Source organism: Thermobia domestica, chromosome 17, assembly GCF_964235325.1.
Source record: "Thermobia domestica chromosome 17, izTheDome1.hap1.1, whole genome shotgun sequence".
Classification (NCBI taxonomy): Eukaryota; Metazoa; Arthropoda; class Insecta; order Zygentoma; family Lepismatidae; genus Thermobia; species Thermobia domestica.
The window spans coordinates 17,041,539-17,064,051 of NC_137470.1; the positions used below are offsets into that span (position 1 = coordinate 17,041,539).

The following is a 22,513-nucleotide window of genomic DNA, read 5'->3' on the forward strand; positions in this document are numbered from 1 at the left end:
TTTACCTCTGATGCGTAGGGTCCCAAGTTCGATCTCCGACCAAGTAAGTTTGTGGTGGACAATATCGTGTCCGTGGGTTTTCTCGGGGTTCTCCCGTTTCCTCCCACATTCTCATTCCAGCAATTCTTCCATGATCATTCATTTGCCTTAATCATCCGTCTCCCTTAGCCTAAAGGGCATATACGTGGGACGTTAAACTGGAATATTTCATTTTATTACCACGTGAGATATTTGAGTACGAAAGTATCAACTGAAAGTATCCAAAGGAAGCATTTTAACTTTGGCGTAATTATTGAAATGTTCATTGGTGGCGCATCACATACTTTCGTTTCAAATGCATACGCGGAAGGTTCTAAGACTGGGCTAGTAATCTAAGATTGACCATACTTGCAGATTACTTGGATGGGTCCCCTTCGAAGTAGTTTCCTCCTGACAAAACACATTGACTCAATTGATGTTTCTAATTTTTGAAGTTCCTGGAAAATCTCCTTCTTGAGAACCTTTATTTTATCTGTAATTGCTTGAATCTTTTCTGTCATGTCAAACCTATTCACTTTGGGTGTCACTTTAAGTTTTGAGAACTGACAAAACTTTGCAGGAGCCATATGTTGAGTATACGGGGCTTGAGGTAGCACAGAAATTTGTAATTTAGCCAAATATTTGGTGATTAAGAAGACAGAATGAGTAGAGCGTTATCGTGATGCAGGAACCAATTATTTTCATGCAAAACTAACGGCCTCTTGCGCTTTACCTTTTCGCGTAGTTTCTCGGCAACACTTTTATAGTATGACTGGTAATTGTCTGCTCCTTTTGTGTGTATTCAAAGTGTATAATAGCGGTACAATAAAGAAAAAAGATAGAGAACAAAACATCGGCTTCATAGTCGAAATATCGTTTTGTTTCTTTTTTAGATAGACCTAGGTCTTTCCACTGTGAAAGACGTTTCTAACAGTTCGTAAGAGTCCGATGCCACGAAAACTCGATCACACGAGCTCCCTCGTGGCTAAGAGGTTAGTGTACGCGCCTTTGAAGTGGGAGACCTGGGTTTGATTTCCGGCGGGAGTTCATGTGGTTCGGATCCCACGTTAATCTGTAGGTCTACGTCTCAAATATTCTTCACAGGATCTTTCAAAAACACAAACTTTTTCTTCCAACTACCAATTTCCACTGAGCAGTGGCGGCTTCTGCTTTACAACTTTCCAATCACAGCATGAACATATATATGCCTGATAAAAACGAATAAGGGGCCGCGGTGGCTCAGTGGTAGAGCGTTCACCTCTGGTGCTAGGAGTCCCGGGTTCGATCCCAGCCCCCTACAAGTGAACTTTGTGGTGGACAAACACCGTGTGCGTGGGTTTTCTCGGGGTTCTCCCGTTTCCTCCCACTTTCTTCATTCCACCATTTCATTCATTACTCATCATCACCGTCTCCTTTAGCCTAACCGGCATAACCGTGGGATTTCATTTCATTTCATAAAAACGAATAAATCAAGTAATATTTAAGGAAATTTTCAGAACTAGTAAGTCTACACGTAATTTAGTAATAATGCTAATATTTAGGCTCATCTGTTGCCAAGAATGGTAATTCACACCTGGAAACATCCCACATAATGCAAGAGGGAGAGCGAAATTGAAAGAAAGTATGTGGAGTTCCGTGTGATTGCAGAATCACAATAAAGAATAAAGAGAAGATGTGCAAAACAGTGGTTAAGCCAGTAATGAAGTACGGAGCACACACACGTGACCAATAAAGAAACCACATGAAAAAAAAACATTGATGATACCGAAATCAGAAAGCTACTGATGTGTGGGATAACAAGAAGAGACAAAATAAACAATGAGCAAGTAAGGGAAACAACCAAAGTTGGCAGTGGTTTGGCCATCCAATGAGGACTATGTGGTAAGAAGAGCGATAACAATAGAAGTGAATGGGAAGAGAGGTAGAGGGAGACCAAGAATGATACAGATGAACATGGTTAGGAATGACTGCAAAGATAAAGGTCTAACAAGGAAAGAATTCCGGAATAAGGATTTATGGAGAAGACTAATCAGAAGTATCTACTCCACATAAGTGGGAAAAGATGGAGAGAAAGAAGAAAATAACGTTTATGGGAAGGATTATGAAATACCTGCAAACTGAAGTGGCCCATAACCCCCTTTCACATTAATTCTTTTTAATTTTCATGTTTTATACATGCAAAATTCGACAAGAACGCGAACAATTATGTCATTGCTTTGAAGTTTAACACAAACTCTTTCAATTAGAATAAAATTTTGCATTTAATTCAAAATGTATTCATTAAAAATAAACAATGAATACATGACTGTAAAAGTTTTTGGCTCCTACATAGCTGAAAATTCATCAGTTGCAGTACCTTAACAGCTCTAACAGAAATTCTTCATGTTTTAAGGTAATGTATTGTCCTAGAGATAGTTTCGACGATCGCCGTAAGAATGCAATACAAAACAGAACACTGCTATTCTATAACCAATTCAGTTCTTCTACTAACGTGCAAATAGATATAAACTAAATATTATTTTTCTATTCATGACAACTTATGGAAAGAGACAAATTACCGTATCTAATACCTTTGTTCCACAAGTTTACAGAAAGTGACATTAGAGGCTCTTATTAGTATCGAAATTTGAGGCATGGCTCAGACTCATGTCGTCTTCTTGGCAAATTTGCTCTCAAAATGAAGTGTATTTTTGTACAATCAAAATAAATTATAGGAAAGGTATATTGCAGTCACCCAATTCTTACTTCTTCCAGCTAATCAAGTGTATAAGATAATACCGGATATCGACAAATTGTCGACGCATTTGCAAACAAATTAAAGAAAACAATCAATAAATTTATTTATTACTAAACGATGTTGATTAGTAACACCCTCATTCCAAGAAACAAAGTTCCACTAATAAATCCGAATACCCAAAATCAGATAAAAGCTTAATAATTTGACAAGTTTCTTCCAGCAATTTCTTTACCTAATAGGCTCCAATAACCCGACGTGGCCATGGCTATAGTTCACAGCCGAAAGCGTAGTTGCTGGACGAAGTAAAGAACTAAGATGTGTCGGGTATAAAAATATACTTACCGGAATTCCACTCCAGTGTGGGATATCTCGGAATCGAAGCGAAGGTGCCCATAACAACATCCAGACAGCTAATGACGTTACTGCTACACCTAGCAGCGTCTGGAGGGCCACCAGAGCTGTGCCTAGCTTATGATGCCTCATCACTGGAGGTAAATATTTCCTAGGCACTGTAACAAAAAAATAAATAAATAAATAAATAAAATAAAATAAAATAAAAATTGTTAGTAACTGGAAGTAAATATTTCTATTTGATCGAACTTCGCGAATATGTTACGAACCAGTGCTTCTTAAACTGTGATCCTTCGACCATAAAAGGTTATGCTCTTGTAGTTCTCTTAGCTTAAGCATTAGTCCGAAAAAGATAAAAAAAAAAGTAAAGTGAATTATGTATAACACATTATAATTAAAAATCTCAAGCAAGTATACGTAGATTATCCAATTTAATAAGATAAAGATTATACAAATTCTAGTATTCTTGACAGTGTTCAAATATAAAATAATAATAATAATAATAATAATAATAATAATAATAATAATAATTGATAATAATATGTTCAGGGTGTTACAAAAATGTCGCAATATTTTGGGAACAAATTCCTCATTTCAAAATAAGAGAAATAGTTCATATGTATCTGTGCTCAAAAGCGGGCAGTTTTTGGGTTGTAGGGTGACAAAAACGTAAAACAGTGAACTTTAAAAGTTCATAGTTCCACTGCTATGGAACCTATCGTAGTCGGGTCAAGACATCACTGAGGAACTAGTGTGTGAACTATCCAAATATCCATGTTTAAGAATGCTCCAATACTTGCACACAAATTCTTAGAGAGGTAGGTGGAGAGTGATCAAGTACTCCCAAAGAGCCTCTCTAAAAATGATTGTGCAAGTACTGGAGATTCTGAAAGATGGATATTTGAATGGTTCACATATTAGTTCCTCAGTGATCTCTTGACTATGATAGGTCCCATAGTGGTGGAAGTATGGACCTTTAAAGCTCGTTTTTTCATGTTTTCGGCACGCTATAACTACAAAACTATGCACTTCTGACTACAGGTCCATATGAATTATTATTATTATTATTATTTATTTTTTTTTTTTGTGAGGAATGTATTCCCAAAATATTGTGACGAATTTTTGTAACACCCCGTATATCTTTCTTCTATTAATACCAATATAAAATATAAGGAAAATTTAATTAATATTATTTTAAAGATATATACTATACTGAATCAGCATACAATAAAAAAAGGAAAAAAAGAATAATTTTGCTTTGAAAGAGAGAAGGTTTTTGCAGAACATTTTGAGTAATAAAAGTGGTCCTTACTTGAAAAAAAAAAAGTTTGAGCAGCACTAAGCAGTACTAAGTCATAGACTTGTGAATATTTTTCAAGGACCAGATCAGTATTATAAGAAATAGGATTCATAGGAATTACGCGTACCAATTAATAGATTGTATTGGTGGGTGCCCTTATTTGGACATCTCTGAGACCGTTCAGGAAATTCTTTTCAATTCAATGTCCAAAGGGAAACGAAAAAAGTTCGAACTATCCAAAATTCGAAATATCGAAAAAACTGGATTTATAAATACCCAAACATCAAGTAAACAAAACTGCTGCACATGAATAATTATAATATACAGAGACAGGCGTGCACCTAGAAATTTCTGTTGCGAGGAGTTTAAGCTCTGGGAGAGATCCAAGACTATAAGCCTCTACATCTACCTAAAGCCTGTGACAAACATGTTGGCATGCAGCTAAACGAATAAAACGCAAGCTCTGGCGCGACGTTGCCAAGTGGTAAAGGGGTGTGGCTATAGCTAAGTAGACAAACTACAGCGCGATCAGGTGGCAGGGATAGACGTGGATGTGTACAATATAAACGTGGCAATACCACTGGCCTCTCATTTGCTAGCAGCATTTAAAGGAAACTTGGAGCGCCGCCTTCAAATGCCAAGATGTTTGTCACGCCGTTTAGTACTGAACGGGTATTATTCTGCAGCCGATTGTACAATACTATCACTTATATTTTCAGGGGGAGTTGAGTTGAGTTGATTTTGAGTTTAACGTCCCTTTTCAGCAGCGAGGCTATATGAGACGTGGACCTACTGATTAACGTGAAATCCGAGCCACATGAGCTCCCGCCGGGAATTGAACCCGGGTCTCCCGCGCCAAAGGCGCGTACGCTAACCGCTTAGCCACGGAGGAGCTCTATTTTCAGGGGGAAAATGATAGATTGTTTTTATAAGAGGGAGAGTACAGTTGAAGTATAAGATCAAATTTTCATGCTATGTCAATTATTTCTCTGTTAAGCAAGTATAATTTTATTGAGAAAGTGTACAAATGGATGTTGAGTTAGGAAGTTTTGGGCAGGGACGTACGCAGGAATTTATTTCGGGAGGGGTCTAAAGCGTTTTTTGGGGGGGTCCAAATACAATTTGAGGCTAAATTTTATGAAAATTTCTAAAATTGCCCCTAAAAGTAGACTACATCTACAAAAAAGTCGAGATTTGAGGGTCCGGACCCCCAGGACCCACCCCTTGCGTACGCCTCTGGTTTTGGGGAGGTCCCAGACCCGGTGGACCCCCGTGGGTGTGCCCCTGTACAGTAGACCACCTTTAATGTGGCATATTATTTGCATGATCCATTAACGAAAACATACAAACGACATTTTTATGCACATAAATTAATTCATGGAAAACACACCAGGTAGAGTAATACACAGTGAATTAACACATTCACAAGTAACAACCTTATTTATCTGTTATTACTTAAAGAACATCATGACCTTATTTTGCTTTGATTTCATTGTTTTTACAAGGCCAAATAAACGAATTTCATTCTAATTCTGGGGTGCGGTGGCTCAGTGGTAGAGCGTTCACCTCCGGTGCTTGGGATCCCTGGTTCGATTTCAGCTCGCGCCGTGTGGACTTTCTGGTAGACAAACACCGTGCTCATGGGTTTTCTCGGGGTTCTCCCGTTTCCTCCCACTTTCTTCATTCCACCCTTTCACTCATCTCTCATCATCACCGTCTCCTTTAGCCTAACCGGCATAACCGTGAGACGTAAAACTTAAAGATTTCATTTTATTTTTCATTCTAACTAACTCTATGGCCTATGAAACCTGGAGGTTCAATGCCGCGTTCACAAAAGCTCTCCATCGACTCCTATCCTTAGCCAAATGGATCCAGTTTCTACTTTGTATTCCTATTTCTGCGAGACACATCTTAATATTGTCCTATCATTTGAGCTTGTGTCTTCCAGTTAAGACTGAAAACGTTCCTACTTTCTTCCATTCTGGCTACATGACCTGCCCACCTGAGCTCTTAGACTTGATGGCCCTAACAATGTTTGGTAAACCGCATAAATTATGTAGTTCCTCGTTATGAAGCTTCCGCTATTATCCATTCCCGTTTCTCTTGGGTCCGTCTCAGGATCTTGTTCTAAAATACTTTCAGCCTATGTTCTTCCTTCCGAGTAAGCGACCATGCTTCGCAACTATACAGAACAACAGGCATGGTTATTGTTTTATATATTTTAAGCTTCAAATTCCTCGACAGAATTCCCGATGACAAAATATTTTGAACTGGATAAGAACACGAATTCCCTGCTTTTAGCCAATGTTTAGTTTCTTCGTGAATATAGTTTTCGTCTGTTAATATTGATCCTAGATATTTAAAAGTATTAACTTTATCAAAGGTATTATTCGATATTTTAACGCATCCATAATTTGCCGTATTACGGTCCCGAAGCACTTCCATGTATTTAGTTTTCTCTGCATTTACTTCTAAACCCATGTCCCTGCAAGCATTTAGAAAGACCTCTGCATTCCTTTCTATTGTTCTATCATCCCCTACTAAAGTTAGATCATTAGCATACTGCATAATCTGGTGAACACTATTCAACTCCAGGCCCTAGTTGCTATCTTTGATTTTCCTTATAGAGTATTCCAGAACAAAGTTGAATAATAATGGTGGGAACACATTTCCTTGTTTCAGGCCATTCTCGGCGTGAAAGCTCGTGGACAAAAATTTTTCTACCCGGACTTTATTTTGGGATTTATTTAAACATATCTTAATTAATCTAATTAGCTTTTTCGGTATTCCAAATTCAGTAAATCAATTTCATTTATTGTGTGAAATATGTACTAGGTCACAGCTTCGTATCCTGCTGGGAGGATCTTGAAAGTTGAACTATTAGGATAACTTGAGTATCACCTTAAAGTGTATAAACACTTCTGATACACCCTTGGTGCTGAAAATGTTCGTTAGCCAATTCTAAACACTTGTTTTTATACTAAATTACTTTAAATAATAAACAAAGAACCCTTAATTTCAATGTTAGTGGCAGAAATATCCGTCGTTTATGGGAAATTAACAAACGAAGTAAAGCTACAAACATCTCCCCATACACTGTTTATTTGTAGAATACAACGTGTTGCAAGCCGACGAAACTTTTTGGAATTTGCAAGACAGAAACAGTGTGGGAAGTGACGCCACGGAAGGACAGCATTAAAAAAAAACTTTCAAATAGTCTTCTCAAAACGTTCTTTAACCATTGCTGTCATCTGGTGAGAAGTGGAAAGAAAAAGTAAAAGAATAGCGTTAAATGTTAACATGAGTTTTTCAATCAACAAAGGAACAAACAAGATTTTTTTGATACATTTCTTTTCTTGTTAGTTTTTTCTGTAGTCAGAGCTGTCACTTTGTAGAGAGAAATTCCACCAGAGTAAAATTTTCCTTTGCTTTAAAAGTAGTCGTATGCAAATTTCAAATAAACTTCCCAACTTAACATTTCCTTTAGATATTTAAAACTAATGATAATAAATGTTATCTTCCTCCATAACTCTTACTGAAGCAAAATGTCCGCTATGTTTGTGATTTGGATGCTATTTTAAGACGTTTTGATTTTGATGGATTAGCAGTTAATCCCTTTTTATGTTGACATGACCAATAGAATTGAAAAGCGTCAGCTCATAAATGATATCTCAAGTATTTAGAGCAGTTGGAAGATCGTTGACACAGAGACAAAATGAAATGAAGACCAAGAATGCTTCCTTGTGGAACTCAAATGTTTGAAAGTAGAAGAAAATTTACAACTGGAGTATATGGTGGGATTATCCTCACATTACTTTCTCTGATTAATTAGTGAATTCAATTTTTCATTCAAACACACTTTAATGTGTTATTTTTGAGCTTTACATGAGGACCACAATAAAAAGACCGTTTGCAGCATACTTTATCGATACTGTACATCAAATAAATGTTTAATGTCCTTTTTTATGTATACTTTCTGGAATTTTTTTTAATGCGATTGAAATTGGACTCTATTCATTTTAACAAATTGTTTTTATATGAATTAATGCATTTCTTTAATTAATCATTCACTGATATAGTTTACGATTAATGTTAAATATACTGATAGATGCCGAACGCATGGATGCTCCCAGGTTCAGTCACCCATTGGAGGTTTCTAATGGATGCTGAGCACCCATTGAACTTCTGCATTGGAATTAACTTCTAAATTACTCTTTCATGGCGAGAACAAAAAAAGCTGTAGTGCATATGATCCCAGGTTAAATTTCAGATAGGGATCCATATGCGCTGAATAGTCATTTATCAATACCTATTTAAAATGAAAAATGAAATCTTTGAGTTTTACGTCCCATGGTTATGCCGGTTAGGCTAAAGGAGACGGTGATGATGAGTAATGAATGAAATGGTGGAATGAAGAAAGTGGGAGGAAACGGGAGAACCCCGAGAAAACCCACGCACACGGTGTTTGTCCACCACAAAGTTCACTTGGTGGGGGCTGGGATCGAACCCGGGACCCCAAGCACCAGAGGTGAACGCTCTACCACTCAGCCACCGTGGCCCCAATACCTATTTAAGACTTTACAGGTTTACGGCACATCGAGTATCGAGAGATATAACATTACAACGAAAATAACAATCCGTTTTCACAAGCGAGTGTAACTATTTGTTTACAGAACAGGGAGTTTGATATTGTTATTTTGTGTGTTTTCAGAATGTAAAATTCGTTTCCACAAATTACAAGATATTTGAATCATTTTCTATTTTCACTCAAATGTTCTAAAGGTTGGATTGTAATAATTATTATTTCAATATTTTTCTATATCTTTACTTTGGCTAATATCGAGTAATCAAGAAAATTTGTAATTACTTTCCCCTTGAAGTATTTGATTTATATCTTATATAAATTTTAGACGCGAATGGTTTTGCCGAAATGGACTCTGTCTTTTGCTTCAAAGGGAATAATTTGGATGAGATCTCAAACACGATGGTACACTCATGTCCAAAAGGATTGTCGCATATCTATAACTGTCCTCTTGTAAGAATATAATTTGATAATGATTTTGCAGGGTACTTTTAATACCGATACTATGTATATAATCGGGAAATGTATATTTGTGGTAAATTTCATAGGAAAAGAATTATAAATACGAAAATTAGAATGAGTAAAACAAAATGTTGCTAAATTGACAAGAAAGTTTTATTTTCGTTTTATTGTTCTTATTTACTGCTCTTTTGACATGAAATTTGCCACACACGTGTCTTTGCCGATTATACACATACTAACATTATAAGAAATACCGGGCGAATTCGTTATCAAATTATATTCCTACAAAAGCATATTTATAGACATGCGACAATAATTTTGGACATGAGTGTACATACATACAACAGAAAAATTTTGTTAATTAGAATTGTTCGTTGATTGAAAACCGTTGCTCTGTTGAGATGAGTCATGCCCGCCGACAAATAGATAACAATGATTATTTGGATTCAATATGGATTTCCCATCTTCTTCCCTCCCCACCTAACACGGGAAGTTCCACGGATATATTTCAATTAATAACCAGTTGAGAATGCTCCAAGACCATTGCCAGAACGAGCTGAAAAATAATGAAGAGACGGAGCGGGAAGGATAACCGTGATTGCTCGTACATCTTTTTATCCGCATCTTGTTGTGTTTCTCTGAAAAAATCGCAAAATATCATCTCTCTATGACTTACGGTTCCCGAGATATGGCTCCTTAAATCTCCCGAAATTGGAACTATTTTTTGGCCAATATCACGGGAACAGTAAGTCATAGAGGGATGATATTGATGTTAGTGAATACCTAAGAGGATGGTAAATATTTCGGTAGCGATATTAATTGGTGACCACTGGCCAAACCAGTGACCAGTTGGAGAGCGGCCACCGGTTACTATTTAGTACCAAAATATTGACCATCCTCTTAGGTATTGATCAACACCAATATCAACTCTGTATAACTTATGGTTCCCGAGATATGGGTGGCTCCTTAAATATCTGGAAATCGGCCATTTTTTGGCCAATATCACGAGAACGGTAAGAGTGACGCGAAAAAATCCAACACTTTCTCAGATAGTTTTTGATGCTCTATCGAATGCAGGGTTCAAAAGTGAAAAAATCGCAAATAACAGACAGACGGCCAGACAGACACATAGACATAGAGAATTCTGTAACGAATTTTTTTAAGTTTGTTGAAAAAGAACCTATTTATACTTGTAAACCACACATTCACAACTTATAATCTCAAAGTTCTTCCTCGCAGGAACTGATTTTAGTGAACATAGTTCTAAAAATGAGCAATTACAATGATTCTGTTAGTTATGCATGATATGTGCGGTAGAAGTAGAAACAGAAATTAGAAATATGCATAAACCTCCCAAATATGCATTGTTTGCATTATAAAATATGGTAGTTTCACCTGAAAATTAGCTGTAACGGGTAAATATCAAGGCAAGATATCGACATCACATTAGAAGAACATGAAAATAAAAAATAAACTGTCTCAAATTGTCTAGTGTCTCATTGGTATTCATTGATTTCGAGGAGAGAAAGGGGTGACATTATTATAATGCCCCGGGGTGGAAAAATGTTAAATATGGCCCTGATAGTTTAATAAGAAATTACTAAGAAATGTGTAATTCAGTTACTATCTTTACAGTAGCATTATAATAAATAATCATGATTTACTATGCCACGATTATGTTCAACCATAGACACAGACCTCGAAAGGTGAATGGTGAAAGACTTTCTACTCAACTTCTAACGTTAGGGATATCGCCTCCAATGAATCTACTGATGAGGCTTAAATCATTCACTAATTTCAAGGGTACATTTTTTCTTCCGTCCTCTCAAAATCAATTTATTTTCAAAAGATTAACTACTTCAAACTAAGTGTTTTAAAAATATTTCAAGTGTACAGAGTTGACATTTATTCCGTCGGTCTCTCAAAGATCATCCCGTTACTAAAAATTATCTCAATCACAATCTACTGGAAATTAATATGGTAAGGCACAGCAGGTCTACTGTAGGCATTCCATTAGACTTTAATAAATGAACCATTGCCGACGGTTAAAAGTATCTGTGGCTGGGGTCGGTGTCATGGATCTGGAATCCAATTCTCTTGGAGGCAATATATGGTGTGGTGGGGAACGGCCTATACAGGGTGGCTCAAAAGTAGGTATACACCCCTGCGTTGATCAAGTATAACATCCTAGTTTATGGATTTATTTGCTTCGGCTGTTCCGAGCTTAAGATATAACTAAAAAGATATTGAGAACAAATAATAAAGAGACTAAGTCTACCTGATGGATAACAATAAGAAATGACAAAATGCAACGAGCTGATCAGTACGGTACTGTATACCTACTTTTGGGCCACCCTGTACTGTGAGTATTGGTCTTGAATAGTGGTCTGTGCACCCGCCAACTGCGCCCAAACTTCAAAATCTTCGTATTGCGTACGGACGCAAAACAAAAACTGAAGCACAGATTTATTTGTGGTCTGCCAAATATCATTAATGGAGCAAAGAGCTTTAGGTGTCAAACGTTGGTAAGGAAAAAGGTGCAAAATATTCGTTAAAATAGGTGGAAAACACTGCACAAAAGGGGCAAATTTCATATGTAAATATTCGGAACACGGTGGTTCAGTTGTAGAGCGCTTATTTCTGGTGCCTCGGGTCCCTGGTTCGATCCCCGTCCAAGTAAGTTTGTGGAGGACAACATCGTATCCGTGGGCTATCTTGGGTGCTCCCCTTCCCTTCCACATTCTCATTCCACCTATTCTTCCATAATTCATTTGCGTTATTCATCCGTCTTCTTTAGCCTAAAGGGCAACGTCGTGGGACATTAAAGCTCACCTAGAACAAGTTTTAGAACAAAACGTTATTAAACTGACAAGGCTAGAAAAATTTGAGAACATTTCAATGAAACGCACAACTTCGGAAAAAAATTCAGAACAGATATTTCTCATTACAACTTAATTTTTTCAGTGAGGCTGCATCTCCAGTCACTCACTATAAGTACATATTTGTACGTATAAAAGCATTGAACAACACCGATTGATCAGTTTGATGTCATCTGTTACTTCTTATTCAATAACTTCCGCCAAAGGGGACTGCACCGAAGTGAAAGTAGTGTGGTGCCATACGCATTCCATTTAACATGCTGAATTATTATAGGAGTCAAATATGGCAAAGGAACCCAAGAAAACAGTTTTTTTTTAAAAAAAAAAGTGCTAAAAAGGCGATAACATTCAGAAAAGATTCCAAAATGTGCTTGCATTGAAAAGGCGCAAAAAGGTGCAATTGAAACACAGTTAGGAAAACTTATTTAATGTTTTCTTTGCAAAACAACCAAATTTTGGACATAATAATAATAATAATAATAATAATAATAATAATAATAATAATAATAATAATAATTAGTGGCGTATCTAGGGTGGTGGTGAAGGTCGGTCTTCTATGTAAACAGATAAGTAACATGCTGAGACTGTGAGGGCTCTATTGGTAAAAATTGTCGTTTAACTGTTTGTGAGGTTGCTGAAGATATCCTGAGTGAAAAACTTGCAAATTATCTGGCAAAATATTGCACTTCCCTTGTGTTCCATGCACTGTATTCTCTGGGTCCTGGCAAACCTTTTTTTCTACTTTCCAAACTTAAAACAACTTTGAAAGGACGTCGTACGAAATCCACAAAGGAAATTCAGGAAAACGTGACGACAGTACTGCACGCCATTGAAAAACGTGATTTTTAACAGCTGTTTCAGAATTGGGAGAAATAATAACAACGGTGCATTAACAGTGGAGTGGAGCACTTTGCAGGATATAGTGGTTAAAAGTTTCTAGAATGAGCAATCAAGCAAGGATAACAAAAGTTTAGTACATACTATACAACATATAAAATGCGCAAAACTTCTAGTAATTACAAATGTTGTTTTGTTGCATAGCGGTCCCTAAACCAGGCGCTTATAGTAGTGGCACCATGAGTAATTGGCCACCACCAGGGGTGGATTAACCATTAAGCAAAAAAGCACGTGCTCAGGACATGAAGGGAAGTAGGCACCACAGGAATTCTACACAGCCGAATTTATTATGGTCTTATGAGATTTGTTGCAATACTGTAAATGGTGCAGCTGGACTAGGACCCATAAAGGGAGTCCCAACACTAAATTAGAAAATTACATGCAGATATATGCAACTAAAACAAGAGCACTTAGACGCTACGGGCCTTATGCAGAGTCGTTTTGAAGAGTGATTAGTGCCATATTAAAGGGTTCGATTAACATATGTTTCCTACAGCACTCAGGTCTTTAGTATGACGCTAATCATACGTCAAAACGACTCTGCATAAGGCGGTACAGATCTCCGCCAAAGATAATTAAATCCGAGGAAAGTATCCCCTACATAAATAAAAAAGAGAGAACTTTCTATGCAGTCTGCGAAATTGTTTACTTTCTGTCAATGTCAGTGGAAAACATACATATATATATACCTCTCCGTCAGAGACTTAATCCTTAATCTCCTTGGTGGAAGTAAAAATGATAATAATAATAATAATAATAATAATAATAATAATAATAATAATAATAATAATAGAGATAATAATTGAAGACCTGATCAAAGAATTTGCAATTTAAAAAATCTATAGTCGAAGAACTCTTTCTCATGACTATTTCCTGCCAGCGAGTTTTCTGCTACAAACTATAGTCAATGAATGAGAAAGTAACGTCATTGAAACCAAAAATGAAACGAGGTCTCTCTGGAGGCTATCCTCTGTGGCCAAATCCTTTTTCTTTAACATGGAAACTATACGTTAGAAAAGTACCACAAATTGCATGGTAGTCAGTGTGACCAGGCGGGCGGAATTTCATCAGTACGTAAATCCCAGACAGAGAATATGCATTCTTGTCTGTGACGTAAATGGCCTTACTCTTTTTTACGTGTTTACAACTTTTTGTCAGGTATTCTTTCACGTGTGGAACGACAGGAAACCGTTTGGCGTAGCTATACGATTAGCTGAGAAATAGGAGAGAGTTACAAGTGACTCCACTATAGGTTCCTATGTATTAATAGAATGCAATGATTGAATCTTAACTTTTAACTTCCAAGTAATCAATTTTCTGCATGTCTAGAAAGGAATGCAAGGCAGAATATCTCCAAACATTCCAAAGAATTGCGAACATAATTTTGAAGTTCTTAGTTCGTCGAAGATTTTGAAGAAAAACCATATGTTTGTTTTGTAGCTATTCAGTAAGTGTGTCTTCAGACAAGGTCATGACTTCTGACATTCCTTAAACAAAGAACCATTTGGGGGAGTGTTCACCCCCTTCTTTCGTTCTTCTCCCACAATTCTCCAGAGACAGGGTGGCTATTTTTAAACACAAATAGCTAACTGTCACTGACTTTTTCTGCACTACAAGACGGTTCACAATGGGCAAATACTATTTAACTCGCCTACAAGTAACTTTGGTTTTCGTGTTGCCAACTTGCAGTTATAGAACTTTTCGAGCCAAAGCATAAAAGCGGACATACACTAATGTAAGTTTACGCACGTAATAAAAAAAATACTCTAGTGTTGTTAGCAACTGTCAAAACGGTAGTACATGGGATTTCTTGTGACGTATACCAGTACTTTTCTTTATGCAGAAAAAAAAAAACTGAAAATGATTTCAGAACCTTGAGTCTGCTTCTGCTTACGTTAGCAGTAAACATTTTCAGGAGTTTAATAGAATCTTCTAGTGGTACCCTCGTAAAGAGAGAAACCACATCAAAACTGAAACGCAGATGACATACTGGAATCGCACTTCAGCAAGGATATAGTACATCTCTTTAGACACACCCTAACGTCTACCTACTTCAGTTACCAAGACAATTTCTTTGAACAAAGCGATGGTGTGGCAATGGGCTCTCCTCTCTCTCTCCAGTAATAGCGAACTTCTATATGGAGTATTTTGAACACAAAGCGCTAGAAACAGCAACATACAAACCTACAGTATTCTACAGATATGTAGACGACACATTCGTCATATCGCCCCATGGCAGACAGAAACTCGACGAATTCCTGCAGCATCTGAATTCTATACATCGCAACATCCAGTTCACAATGGAAACAGAAACAGAAGGAAGACTCCCGTTCCTGGACGTACTCGTATACAAGAAACCAGATGGAAGTTTAGGCCATTCAATCTACAGGAAACCCACGTACACTGATCTCTACCTCGATGCGACCAGTTTTCATCATCCTGCACGGAAGATGGGGGTGTTAAATACTCTAATACACAGAGCTTATCAAATATCAGATCCAGATAATATAAACATAGCACTGTCTCACCTGGAAACGATATTCAAATTCAATGGTTACTCGTCGAAACAGAACAAGACAGCCATGAGAAAATACAGTAGCAGAAGTTGCAACACAAAAGAGGACAACACGGCAGACAAGGAAAATATTGCAGTTATTCCATATATGGGAAAAACCTCCAACCAACTAGCAAGACTATTGAAGAAATTCAACATCAAGACTGTACACTGCCCTCCACCGAAGATCAGGAGTTTACTACAAACTGCAAAAGACTCATTGGGATTAAAGACACCAGGCATTTATAGGATCACCTGTAAATGTAACGCCACTTACATAGGTGAAACGGGTAGGAACATTGAAGACAGAATAAAAGAACACCAGCGACACACCAGACTTAAACAACCTGAAAAATCTGCTATAGCCGAACACTGCATACAATACAATCATACGGCCATGTGGGACCAAATTGAGTACTAAAGAAAAGCAAACAGTTCTGGGACAGGAAAATACATGAATCTCTATTCATCCGTACATACAAGCCATCCATCAACAGAGACGAAGGTTATCATGTACCTGACATCTGGATTCAGCTTCTCAGTACGAAAAGAACCATCAGCCAATCAGAGAGCAGTTTCCACCAGCAAAATCAGAGCACGCCATTGGCCAACAAAAACAACCAATAGAAACACAGCGATTCTTAAAGACAACAATATAAATTGTACGACCAGCACACTCCAACACATAGCTCTGAAGATGTTGCCGCTGTATGGTAACGAAAGCTCAGCACAGCAACACTCACTCTGGCAGCAATCCCGAGAACATTGGATTAACTGTACGAATGTTTAATTACACAATGCATAGAAAATATGACAAACGAACAAATTGAAGCATCATTATAGAAATGAGGTTCAGTCTTCATTACTGTTAAATATTTAGAATGTAGATAAAAATGAAATATTTCAGTTTAACGTCCCACGATTATGTACGTTAGGATAAAGGAAACAATTATTAATGAAGGAGATGATGATGATGGAAGAACTGGTGGAATGAGAATGCAGGAGGAAATGAGAATTCTACGTGAAAACCCACGAACACGATGTTGTCCACCAAAAACTTACTTCGTCGGGGATCAACCCAGGAACACGCACCACAAGTAAGCGCTAGGAATGCGCACGAAACAAGAATTGTGGCTGTCTCGTCTCGAAAATGTGCTGTAAAAGTGATGTCTTGACTCGAAAAATGTATATTCCTCTATTGGAAGAGCTGTGTCTCGAATTGAATTTTGTCAGAAAAATCTGTCTCGACTCGTCTCGTGCGCATCCCTAGTAAGCGCTCTACCATTGATCCACCGTGTCCCATAGTTAGAATTAACCAATGATCATGGCGGTTTATGAGTTTCTTTGAGAAACGTCTACAATAGTTGTTTTGATTAACCCATCTGGAGGCCCGGGACTAGAAAAAAATGTGTCCTCTGCTGACTTCTCTTAATACATTTCTGTGAAAGTACAGCAGGAAAGTTAAGGGAATATGTTTCATATTTTTAGTCATATTTTATTTTATGATGATCATTGTATCTTCATGATTCTTTTTAGATAGTCAGTTGAGATTTTGAGTAGAGTGGAGGCCTCTGTCCACCTGGATTCCCTATAGCACCTCAGCCCCCCCCCCCCCCATTAATTAGGCCCTGGTTGTCTCCAGTCTTGGGAAGTAACGTAACGCAAGTAACGCGTTACTTTTTAAGTAACGTTTCCTAGTAACGCGTTACGTTTTTTCCAAAGTAACTGTAACGGTAACGCGTTACAAATTTTTAAGTAACTTACCTAGTTTGCGTTACTTTTTTCGCGTTGCATTTCAGGTGAGAAACTACAATATATGTATATTTTTTCGGAAACAAACGTTTCTTTCCTGTAAGTGAATTTCTCAGAATGAAACAATATAATTAGTTTAGCAGAATAATAAGCAACAATTTTTTCTAACGCATAGGGATGGGCATGAATCAAGCTATAACTCGACTCGAATCCAAGTCGAGTTTCGAGTCGAGGTCAAAAGTAATATTCTCGAGTCGAGTTCCGAGCCGATTCACTGTTTTTGGCGTCGAGTTTCGAGTCGAGTTGAGTTTGATAAATGGCTCGCTCGTTTTAACTCGTTTTGAAATCGTGGCCTGATTACACTGGAAAGCGAAAGCCATGAGAAATGTAAGCCAAGCAGTAATATGGAATACTTTTAGTGTTGCTCACGAGAGGGGACACTGCTCGCTTCTCGTCTGGTCTCGATAGCGAGACCACAAGATATATTTTACAACAAGTTCAGCTCGGTTCGGCACAACTGAACCCATGGCTCGACCCGGCTCGCTTGGGGTGAACCATCGGCTCGCGTTGGCTTGGTTGGGATGAGCCATCTGCTCGGTTCGGTTCACCTGAGCAGAGGGCTCTAGCCGAGTCGGTTGGATGAGCTGTTGGCTCGGCTCACTTCTCGGTTTGGGTCGATAGTGAATGAGCTGTGAGCCGAGCTGCTCGAGTCGATGACAATTCTAAACCCGGGCCGAGCAGTTTTGAAGATATTTGGCCAATGGCCTATAACTTTTAACAATGTTTGGCTCGAGCCCGAATACTCAATCTAGACCCTCAACCCAAATTCAGAAGCTAGTGAACAATGTCCTTGACTCCTAGACTTCATGACCACGGAGGTTGGCAATCAACTAGTTCATTAGTATGCAGATACAAACCGCTTATCTTTCATGTTTATACACAGTGTTGTTGTTATAATAATAATAATAATAATAATAATAATAATAATAATAATAATAATAATAATAATAATAACGACAACAACAATAATAATAAGTTGTAGTAGTAGTAGTACTATTGATAATAATTATATTGTCTATGTATTATACTTGAAGAGAATACTCGAAACTATACACCAGATTTGGCTCGACTCGACTCGAAACTCGACCCGAATTCGAGTCGAGTTGGAATAAATTTTTCAAGCCGAGTTCTCGGGTCGAGCTCAAAGACGTCTGTTTCTAGTCGAATCGAGTTTCTAGCCGAATCGCAAACTTGCTCGAAGTCACTCGTGCCCATCCCCACGAGTAACGCAGTATGGCATTTTACTCAATGTTACATTACATTAAAATGTTCATATAGCTGTCAAGTGAAAATTTGTTTTTGCATTTGCATAAATCGATTCAGAACGTGCAATAATAATAATAATAATAATAATAATAATAATAATAATTAATAATAATAATAATAGCGTTAGTAATAGTAGTACGGAAAACTGAAGTAATAAGATTTTTTTCACATATTCAAAGTTTCGGACCTAAAAGTAACGCGTTACATTTTAAGAGAAAGTAAAGTAATTTGTAATGCGTTCCATTTTTACAAGTAACTTACCCAACACTGGTTGTCTCCCAGGTAATCCATCGGACATAGTTTCTGATCGAACTTTGATTGTAACCAGGGACGTATTGTTAGAATTGTTGGTAGGTATATGCTCAACCATTGTCAAGAATATAGCGTATACTCATCCTGTGGCCGCTCGTTCATTCGTAATTAGTGAGTATACGCAGGATTATATAAATACTAGCAGAATGCCCGTTCTTCGCACGGAGGGAATACGTTTCATTTTGATCATAAAAAGCACCAAAAGTGTTACCAATCAATTTAGGGACTCCAAAAACTATGAACAGGACGCTAATATCGCTCATTTCCGATTATTTTTCATGTCACCATCCTTTCTTAGGAGTACTAATATGGGCTGAATTTGGATTTAAACGGGGTCGGAAGTGTCACTGTTCATCTAAGCGACCCGGAAAACTATAGATTCGAAAATAATATCTGTCATTTTCGATCATTTTTGAATGTATCTCCCTTCCCTAAATTGCACCTTCAAAGTGATATGATAATAACCATCCCAAGTCCGAACATCATCTATGTTGAAAACTCGCTAATTTTATACCCATTCTTGCATGGGTGAGATAAAATATCTATGCAAACTAACTAAACATCGAAAAAAATACCGGTCATTTTCTACTACTTTTACATATCCCGGTAAACGCCCGGTGAGATACCTGGTTCGAATTTTAAAAAACACGCCTCTGGCCCCCAGCCGATGGGATCTGTATTTAGGAGTCAATGCCTATGGGAGTATCACCATTCATCTCACAAACTGCGAAAACCATGGTTTTGATACTAATATCGGTCATTTTGGATTATTTTTACATGCCTCGATGACCCCTCTGTTAGGGCCTCCATTCTTTAGCCGATGAGAGCTAAATTTCAAAGTAAACTTGATCTTGAGTTTCACCATTGAGCTCAGCGACCCAGAAAACTATGGATTTGACACTAATATCAAAAGAAAACTTGTGTGTCCGTAAAAGCTAGTGCTCTCTCACATGATAATATACTGTATATAATTCTGCCAGGACAAAAAAAAAATGTCCGTGTTGTAGAGGTGTCTGCCATTAACAGGTCCCGTTACAGTCGGTTTCACTGTATTGGTAATATTCGCAGGCAGTGACGTATTTCAGATTTTGTTTCGGAGGGGGGCTTTGCTATCTTTATTCCTGGAAATGTGAAAATTCTGCAAGATATTTCACTTACTTTAAAATAATACATAAGATTTCGTGAGGGGTAAGCTCGGAAGCCCTCTTAAATACGCCACTATTCGGGGGGTGATCTTCAGCCATTTTCTGACGATTTGAGGTCAGACCAGTTTAAATTTCAAGGTCGTTATCGTATTTTTTCATTCTTTCCACCATCCTGACATTAATATATGGCCACCTTTAACATATACATATTTGTTTTATTCAAAAGACCTAGTACTAACGTGACCGGGTTAAAGAAACAGATGGTGGAAAAATTGCTCTTCATGATTTATCTTCGTTACTAACATATTAATTGAATTCTGTCTCGCAATGGAGAAGTAGGTCTGCTCTTCATGCAACAGAACTTAGCACAGAGCTGTGTCCGTTTAGAAATTACGTCATATGCAAACATCCATTGGTACAGTTTAAACATACATTAAACCTTCAAACTTCAATAAATATATTTCACACATTACAGATCTAGTGTTACTTGTTACAACGAGATACTTTGTATAAATTGATAATTACTTGTATTTTTGGGCAGAAAGTGCTTCTACATAAGCACTATACCAGATATAATGTTAATTTAAAAATAACAAAAGAAGAATGTTTTCAAAATATATAAGATATATACATTATTGTATAATTAGTTGCTATGTAGTTGTTTATAGATACCTAACAAACATGTACGATTGCAAGACAGTCTATGTGCATATTCGTTCAAAGAGAATCAACGAATAAAATTGTTTAATACGTATCATCGTTTTGTAATTTCAGTATAAAAGGTGAGAATACTAGTAAATGTAATCACGGAAGATATTTTAAGGTGTGAATAATTACTACCACTAAAAATTTACTTATATTATTAGCCGAACCAGGGTTAACGATTACCTTTGGTGAGTCGTTGTAAAAATTTTGGTTTACCTCACCCGGGATTCTTGTAAATTCATATCCCGAAGTAAAGTAAGGGTGAATTTACTTCTGTAATAAGGTTAATGACTACGAACTTGACAAGACTTAAAAGTGGTAGAATAATCACAAGAAAAATGAACGGTGAGGCAATGGAGAAAGAAATCAGTGACAGTGGTAGCGGTGAACAAAATCCAGCACCAGAAATGACATTAGAAGACAGAATCATACTAGCTTTACAGCGGCATGAACAAAGCCTAAAAGACGATATGGAAGCCATGAAGCAGGAATTAAAGCAGATGATACAGCAGAAATCCAAGGAATCCAGCCGACAGTATGAAGAAATTAAGACGTTGCTGATTAAAGATTATGCATGTCATAACAACATGGTTAATGATTGTGTGGAAGTTCCTTGTTCACAAGAGATGACCTCGCCTTCACCCGTATCTGATGAGGACATTATTTTGGAAGAAATCCATCCGAAGAATACAATTGAGCGGAAAAGAGACGGTGGATCTACACATCATGCCGTAGATAGGAAGGGTCACTCAACAAGAACACGGAATGATAAAAGGAAGGTAAAGTTAAGCGTAAATATGAGTGAAATACGTGTTATGAGTAAATGCATTGGTAAATGTAACGAAAATGCTACTTCTTTCCTAGAAAAATTTCAGGACGAGTGCAATATAATGTGTATAGATAGATCGCAATATATGAAACTAATCCCTCATTTATTACTCCCACCGAATCATCAAGCGGGAGTAGATAAAATTAAAAACAATTCAGATTATTTTGTACCTGTTCGAAATCTAAATATCCGTAGTGTGAACGATACGGAACAAAACCTAAATCGAGTAAATTCAAGCAATCAGAACGAGCAAAATAGGCAAAGCTATGTTGGGAATCAACCTAACCTAACCAATCATGACAATAATTATGTCAGATCACTCAACCGAAGTAGACACAAAAACAATCGAAATACATGGCGAAACTCTAGAAATGCTACAAATCCTATGTATAGACATAATCGTTGTTCAAGAGATGGCACTTCGTATCAAAATCAGAATCACGACGCAATACATGTACAAAATAGTACGGAACCTAATCATGATTGTGCAGTACAATGTACTTTATTAGAATCATATGCAAGTACAAATTTAAACTGACTCTAGTTAATGAAGTAAGGGTTAAACCCATACCAGCTATAGATTCTTGTGAACATTTATTTTTAAGTTTATGTGTTAATATCAATAATGAAAACAATTCTTATGACTTCGATATACAAGCACTAT

General features: G+C 37.2%; 1 protein-coding gene and 1 long non-coding RNA gene across 4 annotated transcripts in view; one reads left to right on the plus strand and one right to left on the minus strand.

Moving 5' to 3' along the window:
• LOC145674483 (uncharacterized) overlaps window positions 1-22,513 on the plus strand; it is a 495,535-nt gene that overhangs the window by 172,984 nt on the left and 300,038 nt on the right. The gene's annotated exons all lie outside the window — the stretch shown is intronic.
• The window catches only part of LOC145673909 (sarcospan), a 273,451-nt gene that overhangs the window by 20,287 nt on the left and 230,651 nt on the right, over window positions 1-22,513 (minus strand). For all 3 annotated transcript variants that reach the window (XM_081743723.1, XM_081743721.1, XM_081743722.1), the window contains exon 2: window positions 3,098-3,264. In XM_081743723.1, the coding sequence (XP_081599849.1) occupies window positions 3,098-3,264 (167 nt within the window). The remainder of the gene's footprint in view (window positions 1-3,097; window positions 3,265-22,513) is intronic.